We start from the raw sequence: 17,971 nt of genomic DNA on the forward strand, positions 1-17,971 counted from the left end.
AGCAGCAGAATTGCCCTGGTGAGGTCAAGTCAGGAGATAAGTACTGCTGAGCACTGTAACACTTGAACAAATCCTGAACAGAAATAGACTTCTCACATTAAAACTTTAGTGACCCAAACATGAATGCTGACATGAAGGTATTCTGAGAGTCATTTTCCATTTAGAGCCTAAGCTTCACGAAGTCCCTGTTTGAACCTTGTCCACGTTGTTTCCAGCTTAGTCTACAGAACTGTGCTTTCCTGCAGATGCAAGGATGAACCCTCGCTAACAGCCTGTCATGACCATTACATTTACATTTATTCAGTTCTAAGACTAATTTATTTCTCTTAATGAAGCATTTATTTATAGTGCTCATGACTTTGTATGTTTTATGTAAAACAGATTTTTAAAAGAGATCAAATATTTTCAGACTTTAAAACAAAACTAGTTTTAGAAAACTGCTGAAAAACTTGTATACTGAGAAAGCTTAACTGGCATATTAAAATACTCTCTCTGTCCTTCCCAGATGAGATCAGCAGTGCAATATTTTTTAGGAAAGTTTTTATGATTATTAATTCATCTCTAAGCATAATCTCTTGAAAGGCAATAGTAAAAGTTAATACTTGTCTCTTACATTTTCAAGCCTGTCATGGAGCTTACAGATAACTGAATTTGTAGATGCAACTTCAAAAGATTCCCTAAAGCGCACCCTGAAGCATCACGTTTGAGTATCATAGCTGCCACGTGTGCATGTATATGAATTTTAGGCATCTGTTCACATTCCCTCAATTTAATTTTACTTGGTTTAATGTATACTTCTTTCTGCTGTTTTAATCTTTTGATAGAATATTCCTTAGCTATGTGCCCACTGAGAGATGGAAACCAGCTATGCACTTGGCACACTACAACCACTTATTAGCCTCTACTTACAGTAGCCTCTCCTGTCTGGCACGTTTATACTATCGTTTTGTCTGTTGTCTCTTTTCATGTATTTTATATTCTAAACATGTTGGGAGAAGCATGGATAAGAAATCTTTGGAGATTGTGGGCAGGGTACTTAAACAATCCCAAAATGCCAAGGACTTATTTAGTCAACAATTCTACACTGGCTATGGTTTTCAGATGACATCACAAAATCAGTAATAGTATTTCTGTCTGGTACGTTCCCCCGTGTTGCATACCCCCCTGCAACATCCATGCTTTTTGAAACTGGGAGACTTCTTTCATAATTTGTTTCCCACAGTTGCCCAAATAGGAAGATCAGTACATCTGACAGAATAAAATTTTCATCCCAAGTAAATAATGAGACAGTAATGAATTTATGCATTCAAATAAACTGTTTTATGTAGAAGAACTTAGATACAAAATGTAAGTCGCAGTAAGTTTCCTGAAGTATTTAAATAGTTAGGATATGGAAATCTACAGATACTGAGTGTCTGTCTGAACCCAAGAAATCTATGAAATACGGAAGTACACTTTCAGGAGGACATCATTAAAAGGAGTATTGGAATTTAAGGCCTCATTTAGAAAAAGTTACTTGAACAGTTTGCTCCCGAACAGTGGAGAGAGAAATATTTTTTCCATCTTTTTTCTGTCTGATCTGAAGTGATGCAAAAATGCCCCCACAGAGATATCCTCAGACTTATCAACATTTGTTTAGGTCAAATACTCCTAACACAGCAGTGTTTGCTGGAAGCATGCAGCTATTAGCTGGAGTCAAACTGTGCACTGGACGGACATTAACTAATCATCCCCATTATGAGGATAAGCATCTGAGAGAGAGAACAAAACAGGTAAGAGTATTTCAACTGCTTAAGCTAGTGTTTATCCCTATCACTGGCTCCATTCAGGAAAACTCTTCCACCTCTAATGGCATACTGCAAGTGACATGTGCTTTCCTTATTACTCTAACTTACTGCGAGGTACAGTTCCTGGGCTTTATCTCATTTACAAAACTCAGTGCTTTGAGTATCTGGCTATGTCTGAATAAGTGAACTAGATGCTCAGGCTCATTCTGAGTGAACTGTGTTGGGTGTTGTTAGTATTAATCGATCCTGCTGCCCAGTTGGGTTGTTAAACCCACATAGAACACTTCCTCATTTGCTTGGTAATCCCTTCAGTTCCCAGGAGAAGCTATATGAATACAGAAAAATTGTTCTGAAAGTTTTACAGGCATCTACCAGAGCCTTTCTGAAAACAGTTGAAATATATTTCAGTTTTTAGTCAGCAGCAGTGCTACTACCACAGCATCCATAATGTAAATATGAATATAAGATATCGTTAAGTGGCAAATGAATAAGAGTGGGGTTTTGGTTTATTGTGGGTGTGTTGGGTTGTTTGTTTTTTTAATTCCTTATTCAGATCACATGGATCTCATTTCTTCCTCTGGTTCAAGATAACAGAATCATGAAAGAGCATACAAATACATGATCATGCATGTATCTTATAACTTGTTTTCTTCTTTTATAGATTTATCAGATCTATGCCAAGAGGTCTCCTGAAGATGTTTACAGAATATTGCGATCCTTCAGCACAGACTATGTGATCCTAGAAGACAGCATTTGTTATGAAAGAAGACACAGTAGAGGCTGTCGGTTGCGTGACCTACTAGATATAGCAAATGGTCATGTAAGTATGACATAGATTTATAAAGAAAACACGTTTTAGCTTCTTGTTGAAGTTCTGTTAGGACCTGGAGTAGCTTCAACCATTTCCACTTCATCATGAGTGTGGAAGTAAAATCTGATGGAGCTTTTGGACATGCTCAAAACTGCCCTAATGAGCCCTCCTTGCATTTACCAGTATTTGATAAAATGCAGCCTGCACAAAATAAGCAATAGCTTCCTGCTGAGCTTCAGGTTAGCAGTACACAAACAGTTTTCACAGGGTAAATCACCTCACAGCTTTGGTTCCCTTGGGGAAAGTAGACAATTGTATTACAATCTTGTTAGGGGAATCTTCAAGCTTTTCTAGAACTGACATGGAATCACAGCAGACCATGTTATTCAAAGCAGGTATTTACCACTGACAAGTAAACCTTTTATCCATAGTAGAGACAATGGTACAGCAAATCTTATCATTCAACACAGTTTGTTAACAACTCCGACTAGTCCGACCCTCTGAATGTGTTGTAAAAGTTGTTTTTAGTTTCTTATTATTTCTTACAGCTGAATTGGCTAAAGATATTTCACAAATCTGTTTGATTGCATTACAGATCATGGATGGTTTGGGAGAGAATGAGCCGGATTTGAAGCCTTCGCTGTATCCTCGCTTCTGTGAGGAAATTAAAAAAAATCTGCCTTCTTATACTATACACTTCACTAGAGTATTTCAAAACAAAACATTCCATGTTTACAAACTTGCTAAGCATAAATAACATTACCAACAATGGCTTCAAGTTCAGTATTTTAATGCTAGGACCCACGTAAGAAAATGCTGAAATTTACAAACATTTTACGTTTGTAAGACATTTTACAGGATGGTTTCTTGCTAATTACTGCAGTTCTTTTTTTTATTTGTTTGGGTTTTTTTTAAAGACAGTTTTAGTTTTGATAATCTTTTTGATGTTGCCAAAATTTTCATAGATTCATAAATAAATGCTATCTGGGACCATTTTGATTATAAAACCTGACCTGCTGAATACATAGGATATAACTGTTTTCCAGCTGTAACCAGTTTAAAGACACACAAAACAAGCAGCATGCATGACCACTGCAGCCTATGCAGATCTGCTCAGTGCTGTGCATTTTTACTACAAAATGATAGAAATTCAACAAAAGCAGGTCATGCTATTCTATACTGAAGATGTATTATCTACATGAGTCTTTAAAATGTTATAAAAAGAAAAAAGAAAAAAACAGTTTAATCTTACAAATCTGATCTATTCGGACAGGTCTCATATGCTCTTTCAGTGCCTCTCTTTTGAATTCATTGGGAATGTATATGGATATGAGTTTCCAAGTTTGTGAGTGTGATTGCAGAAATTATTGTCCTACATTTCTAGCGAGACAGAAACACACTATTTTATAATGTGAAGCATTTAATGATGGAGTGTCGTATTTCTGATGAAAATTGAGGTTGGAGCATGCTTGATACATGTTGCATGTATCCCTGTAAAATATCCTTTTAGAATGCTCAGGACAAACAAAGAACAAATTTCTCAGCTAGGACTCTTGCTTTATTTTCTCTATTTGCTCTCTGAACTACAAAGGATCTATTTCCCCCCACACGAATTCCAGAAGTAGGGTACCAAAATTGAACAGTGCCAACTTCACAAAAAAAATTAACCCCTAAAATTGACAGGAACTTTCTGGCATTAGAGCTTTGATTTACTTTATTCCAGATGCAAAGCTGTCAATTTTGTTGAAAAAAAATCACCGTATCAATGCCCTCTAGGCTAAGAGACAGACTACAGTTACTTAAAATATATTTGGAAGATGAAATGAAGGCAGTCCTCAATCCTGAGATTTTGTGATTTGTTTGTAGCCTTTGTCTTTTTACCAGACAAGAAATTTGCAGACTGTATTGACTTTTTAAATGCTATGTAGATGATGTGTCACTTTTACTGTGTTGTAGCACTGCTTTGGTTTTATATTGAAATTAGAGATTAAGTCTAATTGGAAGTGTAACAGTACTCTCCAACTTTAATTAGATATCCACTAGGATCATTTATTTCTTACGAAAAACAGAATTGTAATAATCAAGTGCCTCTAGGCCAATGTTGAATTAACATTTGAACACCTATAAGAGTGTTTGTGGCCTGTGCAAATAACTCTGTTATAATAATTACCAATGCAATTAATTTCTAATGATGGGAAACTTAAAGTGCTACTGATAGCAAACTCCACTTAATTTAATCAAGATGTGTAATGAGATTAGCTTTCACAACTGAGTTGTGTTCCAATTCCAAATGATTTAAATGTTTTTCCTTTTCAGTTGTACAAAGGTAAATTACTGCAGAGATGGAGATAGTTCTGTCACATGCTCAAACAGTTTTATATTCAGTAAATACTCATTAAACAATGTTGAACATCTCTCTGTACTTCCATGCTGACACAAAAGGAAAGCATACTTTAATCAGACTGTATTTAAATCAAACATTGACAGTGGCTAGGTTGTTAAACCGAGCAACTGAAACTCCTGAATAATTTCTGTTCTGTATCCCTTAATGAGGTTGGAGACCACTGCAGATTAACATAATACAATAATAAAACATTTTAATCAGTATTAAAACTTTAATTAGGCCTGTAATGATGCATGCCTGTTCTTGCTGAAAGCATGGGTCAGTGAATTCCTCAGTGAGTGCCTTACAGTAATTGAAAACAAGCACATGTAAGGTAAAATATATCCAGACTGAACTGTCTTATTTTAAAAATGCGGTTGTACCTTTCTTTAAAGGTGCATAACTTTCTTCTGATTGAAACGAGAGATTTGAAGCTCCTGTGGTACCTCAGGATTCTCACAATTTATTTGTTGCTAACAGCTGAAACTAGGAAGTCCAGACTATAACAATAAGTATTTTTAAATAGATTCCCTTTCTTCAATAGCACAGCATCTAATTTAGCTAAAGAAGAAATTTAACCTTTTTGTAGAAAATACCAAGTGGTTTTGTTTTTAAAAATGTAAAAAGCAAAAGCTAGGCATGAAACCCGTATCTTCCCTGATGCAGAGCTACCACAGTAACACAACTTCTGCTCCCAATACAAACGTCCCCCTAAATTAGCACAAAAGAACTTGAAGCATTAGATAGATACCAAACATTTTTGAGAATTTTTGCATTTAGCAAACTCCAACAGTTTCTGTACCTGAATCATGTAAGAGAAGATGGAAGTGCACACTTAAATAACCACATAGTAAAGCAGTTAGAAGACCAATCTTACAACAGCAATGTAGAAAATGCCAAGAAACAAAAGCACCTACCAGTTCCAAGGAAAGGCACGCTCATCAGCACAGCTCTCAGAAGCAGCAAGCAGCTGCTCTCCTGGGCAACTTGAAAGGCTTGCCAGCAGCAAGGCATGCTAGGGAGGCTGTTGGTCAAGGCTTTGGGCTGGGACACAGGTGATACAAAGGGCTACATTTTGTATTCCTGGAGGCTGGGTGTAAGTACTGAAGACCTCCAGGAGGCATGTTTGGCTGATTGCTTCTACTTCTTGAGTCTAACTACGAAATACTGCATTTAAATGTGCAATTTTTTTATTTTATTTTTTTTTGTTGTATGACTTCATCTGTTCCTGAACCACGTTATCCTTATGCACCTTTTTTCCAAGTGGCTGTTGTGGCATTGTTGTTTCATCATATTAAATACGATGCACACCCAAGAATGCACTGTGCTTACAAAAATCTTACAAATAATTGGCTATGTGAATGACACCATCATTTCTTGTCTGCATTACCTTCTGTTAGGAGGGACTGCTAAGCTGTGCACTATCACTGGAATGGTAGGCACTGAATAACCTATTTTAAATCACAGAGACAAAATGTTATCATGTAGCCAGGATGTTTTTAGGGGAGAAAAGCCCTTAGGTCTGTAAGTATATTTTCATTTTGTGTTTCAAAGTTCTGTTGGTGTGATCTAACATATAGTTATTTTATATGTTGTAAAGGAATGTGTGTACTAAATAAATTGTGTAATTTGAAGATCGGACATTTTGGTTTTTATGGTGGGATGGACTGAGAAAGTTGCTGTTATTTTTATTTCAGTCTCTACTAAGGGAAGAAAAGAATTTTCATAAGTTTCTACTTTTCTCAGGCATCTTCACATGCATAGTAGTACTCTTAGAAGGAGTTTTTTGAGAGTTTTGTCTCCAGTGTTAAGTACAATTAATTTAATTAATGGAATGTAATCATAACATGTTGTGCTTGTGTAAATAGGATTCCATGTTCCAGAGAAGCGGGTTTCTCAAACCATCTTTATTCATCAACAGCACTCAACAAGAAGGTGCACACTATTCAAGTCCCCAGGAAATGGTCGTGGCTATTTTATTTTTATTTTTATTTTATTTTTTGTCATTTCAGTAAGTAATTGCTCAGCTTGTTCCTCCTCTCCTAACCCTGCTTCTTTCACAGCTGCGGTTTTTCTTCTAAGCATGTGAGCCAGTAGGTCTGACTAAGGACAATCAGCTTTCATATGGCTTGGCTACATGTTACATACTTGGAATGTTATGTTAAAAGGGGAAAAACACGAAGATTAATGCAGTGGGCAGGCAGATTAAATACTAATATCCACATGATTATTTAAATTTCAGACCTTTACAAATATACTAAATAAAACGTTCTTTACATGTTATATTCTGTAAAGAATGTGGAAGAAGATTAATAGAAGTACCAGATTACTGAAAATCCAACTACCTAGGGACCTAGTGATGTTTATTTAAATTTTTTTCTCCCCCTTACTCACTGCAAAGCTTCCTGTTGGCAGACCAGCTGTCCCTTGTTCTGGAGAGATGGTTCTGCTGTACTGTGATAAGGGTTTTTGTAGAGGAACTGAAATTCTTGTGTCTTATATGTGTGGAACAAGTGCTTTCAAAAACTGCACGGTAGTTAAAAGAACAACATGCAAATTAAGACATAAATTAACTGAACTAATTAGCAATCTCTAGAAACAAGGAAAGCAGGTCTTTAATAGAGCATGACAGCTGCAAATGAGTACATGCTGAGATTCTATATACATAAGTTCATGTAGCACTTGAAATATATTTTTCTGACCTTTTTGTTTTATTCTGTAAAAACCTTTGTGAAACTGCAGTTCCAAACAGATTAACTCTGAGTGTTTATTTTTTATTTGTTTACTTACAAATCAGTACCATAGCTGGAATTGGGATAGCAGTAGTAGAGCAGCAACCTCAGTTCGGCTTCCAAATTGCCTCTTTGGGAATGGAAATCAGAGACTTTTCAACCTGAGCAACTCTACAGCTGTGACAAAGCAACCTAGCTGCCCATGTAGCTAAAAGTGACCAAGCTACAAAGTTCTAGTCTGGCTTGCTTTTACTCCCACCCAATGACCATTTAAGTACTTCACACATGTGTAAGAGCTTCAATGGTACCGAGCTCTCCTTATCACTATATCCTGTAGTCAGATTATTTGGGCACTTTCTTGGGAAGGTGAGCATGTTTATAATTTTTCTGAGAAGCTCAGGAATTTGCTTAACTGCAATGAATTCAGTGTTCATGGCATTTTGTTTACAATCTCAACTTGGCATTCATGTGAGGATGAATTAAGACTCCAGAATATGGGATAAGAGAAAAGAAAGTGACTGGAGGGTTTTGAGACGTATTGCATTTATTGTCATTTGTCCTGCCTAATACACCTGACAATCTGTTGCCATCTGCCTTTTGTACAGGTTCATGTCCTGTTCACATGGTGAATGTTAGGCTCAGAGTGACAGGGCACACTGTGTCTGCATCTCAGCTGCTGAATCCCAGCCTGAGAGTTGAATGTAGAATGAGGCCTGTGAAGAGTACAACATGAATAACTATTGCCCGTGAAGTTAATAATTTTCTTCTTAGAATAATTGCACAAAGTCTTTGTTTCTGAGAATAATGCTGGCCTGTTGCCCCCATCAGCTTGCAGCAGTGTGTATGGAAAACTTAGATGTAATGTCTGAAGTGTATACCCAGAGCTTGAGTCCACATGTCAGCCAGGCTGCTTCCCTCAGCTCCTTCTCAGCCAGAACAGAGTCCATGAATGTGTCTGTGGAAGTGGCTGATCAAAGCTGAGCAAGGAATAATTCAACAGGAGTCCAAACTTTAGTCGACCTTAAACATATGCAAGGAAGAGACATCATATTCAGAAAGCTTATTTATTATTTATATGGTGCTTTAGGTATGCACGATACTTCACAGGCAAATAAAAAGACATTGCTTGCCCTAAAGAGCTTACAAGCTAAATTAAATTAAAAGCAATCAACATGACAGTATATCCATAGCTGTGGCAAGAACACAAGGTGTGCAGGATACAATTAATGCTGCTTTAGGAAGGGATAGTTTTTTGTTGCTTGGGTGTTTTTTTGTTTTTGTTTGTTTTTTGGTTGTTTTTTTTTTTTTTTGCATAGCTTCTATTTACTTCATTTTTCATTCACTGTTTATGACTGCTCTGGTAATGAACTATGGAATCTGACATAACTGACTTGCGACCATTACAAGACATTAGCTAACGTTTCCTCACAGGTAGATGTATCAGGAAAACGATAATATAACTTATGTGCCATCTGTGAATCAAAATTACTAGGCATGGGTAAAAACAGCCTTTACCTTTTCCAGAAAAAATGCCACGTTATCTAAAATGTGCGTAACCATTAGTTGAAACTGTCTCATAAACATGTGCAAGAACAAAATTCTGCATGAACATTTATCATTTGAAAATTTGCAAGTTAATCTAGCCCATAAAATAAAAAGCCAGACCTTCCCAAACAAGCTACTGATGCAACTGCAAGCAAAACCACTGAATTACTTCATTTTAAGTACCTCATTGCTTTATGCTTTCTTTCCTTTAGTTTTTATCCCCAAAAGTAAACGTTCAGAATGTCCCAATATAAAGAAAATATTTAATAGTAGGAGCTTAAGTGCAAATTGGTGCCCATTAGTGGGAAAGTTGTTTTGAAAATAAAAAATAAAAGGACGAAGGGCATTGGTACATAATCACTGAAAGTAAGTAGCAAGAGCATGAAAAGCTGTCCTTCACACTCCCTTCAAACACTTTGAAAACAGTACAGCTGGTATCTACCGATCTCCTGCATCTGTATGTGAGTAGAGTTCACTTAATTTCTCAAACTTTGGTCCCCATTCTTTAATGTTGTCATACACTATAGCCTCATCTGGCTCAGAAGAGCTCAAGGTACTGAGACCACTAGCGACTGAGCCTTCTCCTTCATTGTGAAACACCTGCAGTGAGTCATGTGGAACAGCCTGGGGACCGTGGTCAGCATCTCGAACAACATCTGACAAGTACTGACCAAAGGCTCTGCTTGTAAAAGATGATTGCATAGTCACCGATGTTCCGGTCTGCTCCTGCATGCTTGGAGATGCAGCACTAAAGAAGCTGTTCAGTTTTGTTGTTTTTACTTTCTTCTTGTAGAGGGAATAGGCTGGGCTGGGTTGAATAGACACCTGCAGTTCTGCCATGTTGTATGCATCCTGGAGTGAGAAACCATTCACATTACATTAGCATTCTCTAGTGTTCCAACTTTTCATGTTTTAGAGGACAAAAAGAAGAATTTATTAACAAGTAAAGCCTGCACTGAGAGATCTTTGAGAAAACAAGGATAGCATTTGGAATAGCAGAAAAAATGCTATCTCCAGACTTCAAGAAGAAACGGTCTGTACAGAATAGTCCACATTAGGCTCTTTCAAGCCCATGGTGCTACAGCAGTACTCAGCAGAGAACTACAGCACCTCCAGAGCCATGAAAGCAGATAGCAGCTCTTGGCTCTTTACTGCTAAACTCACACTACCAGAACATAAAGGATGCACATAGGATCACTTGCTTGGAGACAAATTAAAAATTGATAGGCACTTATCTACTTACAAAACATGAACCCTTGCGTGCAAGACCTTGCAAATAACTGATCTATCAGTTGCATTAATAAAACTGCAGAACAAAGGGTAAGGTCCTCAGCCGTAAAGGAAAAGCCTAATACATATTTTCATTATCATGATGAGCCTCAGTCCCCTTTTAACAGTAATGTAGCACAGCAATCCTTACTTGGTCTTGTTCCCCACCCCCTTCTTCATTGTAGTTGAGGATATTTTCTCTGATGTCCTCTAAATCATCATGATGTGCAGCTGCACGGTGAACTGCTCCTTCCAGACTTTTGTGACGCTTCCAGTGAGCCCACAAGAAGACAGCACTGAACAGAGCTGTGTAAATGCACAGGAGCAAAAAACAAAATTCAGAATATATACGGAAGTGCTGCAGTGTCACTAAGACATCAGCCACTCTACACAAGGACCACAGAACTGGTGTACCATCAGAAGCACTAGGGCTGTAGTTTTGTATTTCTCAAAAAGTGATTGATTTTTGCACTCTTCAATGTAGTTACAAGTGAATATGAATGAAGAAAAGGCCTTTAGAGTGTAGAAGACAACAGACAAAAGAAGAAATTATTTTTACACATACTGATAGGAAAAAAAGTCTTGTTTTGCCTTAACGCCTGTCAATTTAAACATTTCTCACACTGACAGTTGAAAAACTTCAGTATAAGATACTCAACACAGCATAAATAGAAACTTGTGCATTAGTGTGCTAGCAACTCTGTAAAAACAGATGAAAGCTCATAGTAAGACCTTAAAGCATTGGTACCGCTAACGAACACAGCGGTGAATTAAACCAGAATATCCTTCCGAGGGCAGTTCTGTAACACCATCTACATGAGCTCTGAACTAAAACTGGGACACACTGTGGCCCATTCCCTGCACTGCTCTCTGCCTGGACTCTTCAAGCTAAATCAATGCATTCAGGATGTTTTCTCCCCTCAGATTCCCAGAAACGTAGCATGCGATTTTTCACATATGGTAACTTATATTGGCAGCTGTTATTTAGCTGAGCTGATGTTGAGATACTCAAGAAGTCTTTTCATGTTCTGCACCTCTCCTGTTTGTGATACTGAACCAAGGTGAAGCCGCCCAGTGTTGCTTTACTTGCAAAATGGTTCCAAATGTGAATTTCAGAGATTTATTCAGATATCAGAAGAGCAACTTTTCTAATCTACTGGCAATTGACAAATGTGTAACAGAATTGCACATATTAGTCACTTTATAATGCATTACTACTTTCTGGAAGATATGTAAGAGAAAGGGCACTTGAGATCTTGAGAACAGTGACTTTATTAAAATTCCTCCTAACAAAAGCTGCAGGTATGTGATAGTACCATAGTTAACCACATCTTTCACAACACACAAAACTTGGTTAAAAACAACTGTTTCTGATGTATAATTTAGACCTGAGAGACCAGCAAGATTATTATGTACAAGTTGTCATTGATTTCTCAGTCAGGTTCAGTCAAGTACAAGTAACAGCATGAAGTCACAATAAAACTGTTATGTCACAAGAAAAGAAAAAGTCCTTTAGGATAATGATCTCTCCTCAATGATAAGTAACCGAGATTCTAAAACCTGTGAAGCCAGCTAACTTTCCACATTATCTGCAGTTCATATTTGCATGGCAAACATAGCAGACTCAGGGAAAGAGATGGTATTTCCATAGCTACAGATAAATTCAAAATAGCCCTCAATAAACTTCTGTATTCTTAGTACAACTTCTGAACTAAATAAAAATTGTAAAAGCTATGAGCGAAATCCTGTGTTCTTACTCAGGCAAACCTTCATGAAACATGAATAAGAAGGGCCCGCACACGTGGTCCTTCCTCAGCACTGAGATCCTTCTTTGGCTTTTCTTTCTGCAACCAAATACCAAAGCACAAAAATGGTTCTAGAAGCAAAAAGCAGCTGAGAATTATGTCACAACTGGTTAAGATGCAGGAGACTGCTCTCTCCAATCAAGTTCATTCCTATCACAGCGCATTTCTGCTGGACTGAAAAATGTTTCATGATCAGAAGTATTTCAAACAGTGTGTGCTGGGTAGCGTTTTTTCCTCATTCTCTTCAATTGCATTTGTTTCCAGTTACTATCTGAACAGTTCCTTAGGAATGAAGTGAAAATGTGCAGAAAATAGAACAACAGATTTTCCATAGCTATCAAATGTTATTCACTTAGCAACATATGCACATGGGGATGAGAAATGAGTTTGCTGATGGAGATGAAACCATGGCAAAGAAGTTAAGGCAGTCAAGTTGCCAGCAGGAAACTTTAGTTCAGCGTGAGGATGAGATGATGACTAGGACAAGGTGGACACATGAGATCACCAGAGGTAGTACAATAAGTAGTTACCATAACTACCTAACAGTGCCAAAAAGCAAATGCAGATTGCAAACATGGAACTAAAGGTCAGGCCTGTATCCTTGTGAAAGATTGCCAACGTGATTTCACAGTTACGTCCAGTATAGCCATCAGGGCAGTGGCATTGGAACTCGGTTGGTGACTGTGAGATGCAGGTACCATAGTTACAGGGCCTTTTTGCACACGCAGTGAGGACACACTGCCTGCCTGTGGCATTCTCCACAATCATGTGTCCCGGAGGGCAACTGAAAAGATGAAGGCAAAACAAAACCATTAAACTCTGAGAAAAGTAGACATGAAAGAAATCATTTAATACTTTAGAACAGTCTTTAAGGACTCTGTGTAATTGCTGAAGAAGCTGCTAGAAGTTACTTGTATTGGAGTAACTACAGAACTGTAGTTTTTTTCTAGAGCAGTCATACAATAGCAAGCTCCACAACTCTACACTTTTACATCTGGGACTTTCAGAACTGAGGTAGTTGCACTGCCTTCTGCAAGATTACCCATCCTACAAAAACCTAAACTCAGCCCCAGCTGAACACACAACTCTTATGGTGCTTTTAATTCAACTTGTGAGGCCTGTAGGGGACCAAAGGCCACAGCTTAAGTGATGTAAGAGTCAGGTACTAGCAAAAGAAAGCACATCTACAATTGCACAGCATAAGCCTGAAGAGAGAGAGCCATGCACTGCACTCTGACATATCCTATTGCATAATTTTGGGGGTTTTAAAACATTTTGCACATTCTGCTATTCTCTAAACACTTTTCAATTAAGACAGGCAGCCAAAATCATTGCAGAATCAGTGATGACTCTGATTTACATCAGCTAAGGGCAGCACCTTAAAGGAGAGTGTTCTCTGATGTCTCTGCAGCATCCAGTTGTTTCTCCATAGTTCAGCCAATTTGATGAGTGGCAGTCTTGAAGCTGCATGCTTCTCCAGCAACCACCTTTTCCTACCTGAACATGGAGAGTGCTTTCATTTCCATTAATTACCTGCATTCATGCATCATCCACAAATCAATACAAATAAATTCCTGGTTACAAGGGTTATTCCTACAAGCCTCTGAAGAACAGCCTTCTGTGACACCTCGGGTACTTAATATTGACACCAGCTCCTTTGTGTGAGTGTCCAGTGGGATCCTGTAGTTATTAAATCTGACATCCTTCATACATCCTGAGGCAAGACACAAAGAGACTGTTTTAAAGGCCATTCAGCAAGAATGATTTGAAGCAGCTGTAAGCTTTGGCATAATTTGTGCTTGACAAAGGACCCAGTCTACCAAAGCTTAAATCTAGGACTGTGTTTATCTGAACTTTCTTATTACTCTTCTCTATTATCTGAGAGAATCTGTTAAAGTTTTGATCAAGATTCCCAATGTTTTCTACAAAACCCAAGTGCTGCTGCAGACCTGTATGTGTGTTTTCAGTAGAGAATTCCAATTTGCAGTTTTGCAATATCTTTCAATGGGTACCAGTGTACCTCGTTTGGATCTCAGTTACAAATGTTCCATACACAGTCATGGGAAGAGGTTACCATCTTTGACTGAAATCTTGTAGCTAACAATATGCCCACAGATTTCTCTGCTGTATCTTCTCCTAGTCAGAACAGTTTATTTGTCCTCTTGCAGAGAGTCACCCAAAAAATCCAGTTACTATGGGCTCTACATAAATGGGGAAAATCTCTCTCAGCATGCCAGTGTAGTATCAGTAAACTTTCATTTTCATATGCTCATATTCTGAATGTCATAGATCATTAATTCCTTACCTTGAAAACTCCTGTTGAGATCAAATGGGTAGGTGTTTCCAAGGACCAAGCTGCTGGGGTCAATCACAATCTCTTTGTATATTCCTGCTGCTTTCAGAATTTCTCTCTTCCCACCTCCTTCATGAAGGCGAAGAGTAAATTCATTTTCATTTCTGTCCAGTGTGATGTGATGCCACTCACCATTATCAATGTTGTAGGATGGAAGGCTTACAAAATAATCTCCATCACCCAGATTATATGAGACTGCTAAGAATCCCCGAACAACCTTATGGATAATTAACAGAGCAGTAGGACAGAAAAGAGAAGTCATCACCTGAAGTTTATATTGATCTGTAACTATCACAGTACTTGAACTAAAACACAAACATAGTCATCAACCTTAAATATGTATTTCTTTAAATGCAAGGAACATTTACACTGCATATACTGAGATGATTGCATAATAATGTAAAGTTACTTTAGGTATTTCTGAACTAGACAACCTAAATACTAGCAGCTGTGTATCCACAATAGTACATAATTAATTCAGAGCAATTTTTGCCTGCCTCTCAGGCAAATTGATAGGGTTCAACAAAAGGTTGAGAATCTGGTGCATCACTTCTACAGTGACAACTTAGCTCAAAAGGCAACTCATTCAGTGGTATGTATAAGTGCAACAGGATGTAACTTTCAGAGGCCGACCCCATTAGATCTGCTTACAGGCAGCTTCCTTGGCAGAGTCTGATCTACGCAGAATCAGCCACTCCTGGCCATGGCTGAACAGGACACCAGAGCAGACAGAGCTTTTCTGTACAGCTAATTTCAGTTCACTTAAGCAGGCATTAAATTCCTTTGAAATGCAGTGGGATTCCAAAGTGGATTGCAGGGTCAATGTCTTCACCAAAGGCTCAGATCTTAGGCATCCATAAAAAGAACTCCGAAGGTTTTTGTGCTTAGCATAAGGATTTGAGTTCTATCTCCAACTCAGACTAGTTTCTCTGGGCTAAGTATAGGCTGGCATCGATTTAACTGTATGCTATTACTGTCCGGGACGACCTGCTCACCTGCAGGGTTATATGCTCATCCTTATTCCGGGACAACATGCTTGTGATGACACTGTCAGGCTGCCGTGTCCTTATCATGGCTTCAAACAGTGTCCTGCGGGCAGGCACACTGATGGGAAGCTGATAACGAATGTGACTTCCTGGTCCAAATGTGTACTCTCTGGCAACTAAAAAGATAGGGATAAAGAACTTTAAACCATTCTGCAGAGAGGAGGAAATGTTACAATTCCCGTTGTTTTCATTATAAGAGTTGAAAGTAAAAGAAATTATTATAGTGCAGAGCATGAGATCTGTGAGATATAACTTGGCTATGTCCTTTCATCTGATTTCACAACTTCTCCTTTTCTCTCCTACTTCATCTTCCCCCATAATTATTTCTGACTTAATTCTCCTAATGCTCCTCTTTACAATGGTCAGGATGACAGCAGGAAAGCAGAAGCTCTGACCAAAACAAAAGAAAATACTGCAGATAAAATGCTACAACCAATTTTCACAACCTATTCTACAGTTGTCTTTTTGCTGCAGACTTTGGCTCCATGAGGGCTAAAGCCATTAAAGAAGGGTCCTGTACTTAAAGCACAGATCCATGAGCGCAGCACAATCTATTTCAGACATCAACAGAACCATAAATTCCAATTCCAGTTGTGCAGTTCTAATTCTCAGCAATCACTACTTGCAAACATTAAAGTTTGTATTTTGTTTGTATTGTAAAATGAACCTATTGATAGTGCAACAGAAAAGCAGACCTCACCTTTATCACATCGATAGCCATAGTAACCAGGCAGGCAATGACAAGCAAAGGAACCCCAGTCTCCAAGACACCTCCCATGAATACCACAGGAAGAAGAGCCCATGGCCTCACAGCTCCCATCAGTAAGTGTGCAGCCCGGAAAGCTGTTCAGGGACTCTGCGGGAGACTGAAGGTCATATACCTTCAAAAGAAAATGTTATTTACACCTCATCCTTAAATAGAATTAGCTATATCATGTTAGTCTGTTCTTCAGTTGTAGTGTTTAAGACACTGCTTGCTTTTTGACACTGAAATTTTAACTTATTTCAACTGAAGTCCAATTTTTAAATATTAAACACCAAGACTGTAGTTTCCTTTGAATAAATTCAACTGAGTATGATAGCAAAAAAACCCAAACCTTAGTATTTCCTAAAACACCACACCTGGCACAAAGACACCATCAAGCCGTTGCCATTCACAAGTTCCCTGTGAGGGCAAAGCAGCATGAAAAACAGCTGCCCAAGGTAGGATATAAACAAAGGCAGAGGTTTGTGCTAATACATCTGTTTGTAATTATGAAGCATTTTTTCAGGGTAGCTACTCTAATTATGACAGAAAAATCCAGAATTTTCTTCTACTATACACCGATGCACAAGGGCATTGAAAAGAATAATGGAAGCAATAATTTAAGTAGTAATAGAAATTTACTATGAAAGTAATAATGAAATTTCCACCTTTGCTAAAGCAAAACGTTACTCTTCTCTTACCTGGCTATCCAAGATGAAATTGCGCAAACAACCAGAAAAGTGTTTGTGTAGCAGCTGTGGGTAGGAATATGGCAACGATTCTTTTACACCGCCCAGCTGAAGAACATGGTTCCCATTCAAATACCTTTTGACATGATATGCATCACAAAAGCAAATGTGAATGTATCTTCAAAGACATTACATAACGAGACAGTTAAACATCTATACTGCATTTCCGAGGAACACGGGCTTTCTAAAATAACAGAAAAAGCCAAATATCTCCTGTTTCTGAAATACAGCTGATCAGCAAGCAGAAACTCTGGCCCTTTAAAGTTAAGGATAATTTATTTTTTCTCTAGTGTGACAAAGTCTGTTGGGAGATTAAATGTGGGATACTTTATTACAATTCAAATGTCTGTGTTCAGGCCAGGAAAAGCTGTAACAATGCTGTACACCAAGCGCACGTTTGCGCACACGCTCCTCTTATACTGCAGGAACAAAGAATATTTTGCATTGATAGAGGCCAGAAAGCCAGAAGTTTGCTCAATGCAGTCTTAAAGGTACCATGCTCTGCAGTTTCTTCCCGTCGCTCCTCTGAGCCAAGCAAACATACCTGGCCCTTCGCGGAACAGACCCAACGACTTCGCAGTTTGTACGATCGTCAGCAGACAGCCACCTGCCCACTCCTTCCATCTCTGAAACAACAGCTGTGCTGCAGTGATCCAAAGTGAACCGAACATCCTATGCCAAAACATAGGATTACTGAATTAAGAATTACTGTAAGAATCAGGAAGCAAAATGATAGCAATTTTTCA

At 38.2% G+C, this 17,971-nt stretch overlaps 2 protein-coding genes across 4 annotated transcripts in view; one reads left to right on the top strand and one right to left on the bottom strand.

Moving 5' to 3' along the window:
* Positions 1-6,615, top strand: part of DPY19L3 (dpy-19 like C-mannosyltransferase 3) — a 30,052-nt gene extending 23,437 nt beyond the window's left edge. For all 3 annotated transcript variants that reach the window (XM_042821406.1, XM_042821407.1, XM_042821409.1), the window contains exons 17-19: positions 1,640-1,772; positions 2,449-2,607; positions 3,194-6,615. In XM_042821406.1, the coding sequence (XP_042677340.1) occupies positions 1,640-1,772; positions 2,449-2,607; positions 3,194-3,355 (454 nt within the window). In that variant the 3' untranslated portion in view covers positions 3,356-6,615. The remainder of the gene's footprint in view (positions 1-1,639; positions 1,773-2,448; positions 2,608-3,193) is intronic.
* Positions 6,616-8,785: 2,170 nt separating this feature from the next.
* LOC122161767 (neural-cadherin-like) overlaps positions 8,786-17,971 on the bottom strand; it is a 46,712-nt gene continuing 37,526 nt past the window's right edge. The window contains 9 exon segments of the mRNA XM_042821405.1: positions 8,786-10,110; positions 10,679-10,833; positions 12,872-13,116; positions 13,866-14,046; positions 14,638-14,902; positions 15,681-15,847; positions 16,432-16,612; positions 17,178-17,301; positions 17,770-17,897. Coding sequence (XP_042677339.1) covers positions 9,697-10,110; positions 10,679-10,833; positions 12,872-13,116; positions 13,866-14,046; positions 14,638-14,902; positions 15,681-15,847; positions 16,432-16,612; positions 17,178-17,301; positions 17,770-17,897 — 1,860 coding nt within the window. The 3' untranslated portion in view covers positions 8,786-9,696.

The sequence above is a fragment of the Centrocercus urophasianus genome, unplaced genomic scaffold, assembly GCF_019232065.1.
Source record: "Centrocercus urophasianus isolate 14NV4802_14NV808 unplaced genomic scaffold, USGS_Curo_1.0 seq_2, whole genome shotgun sequence".
NCBI classification, from domain to species: Eukaryota; Metazoa; Chordata; class Aves; order Galliformes; family Phasianidae; genus Centrocercus; species Centrocercus urophasianus.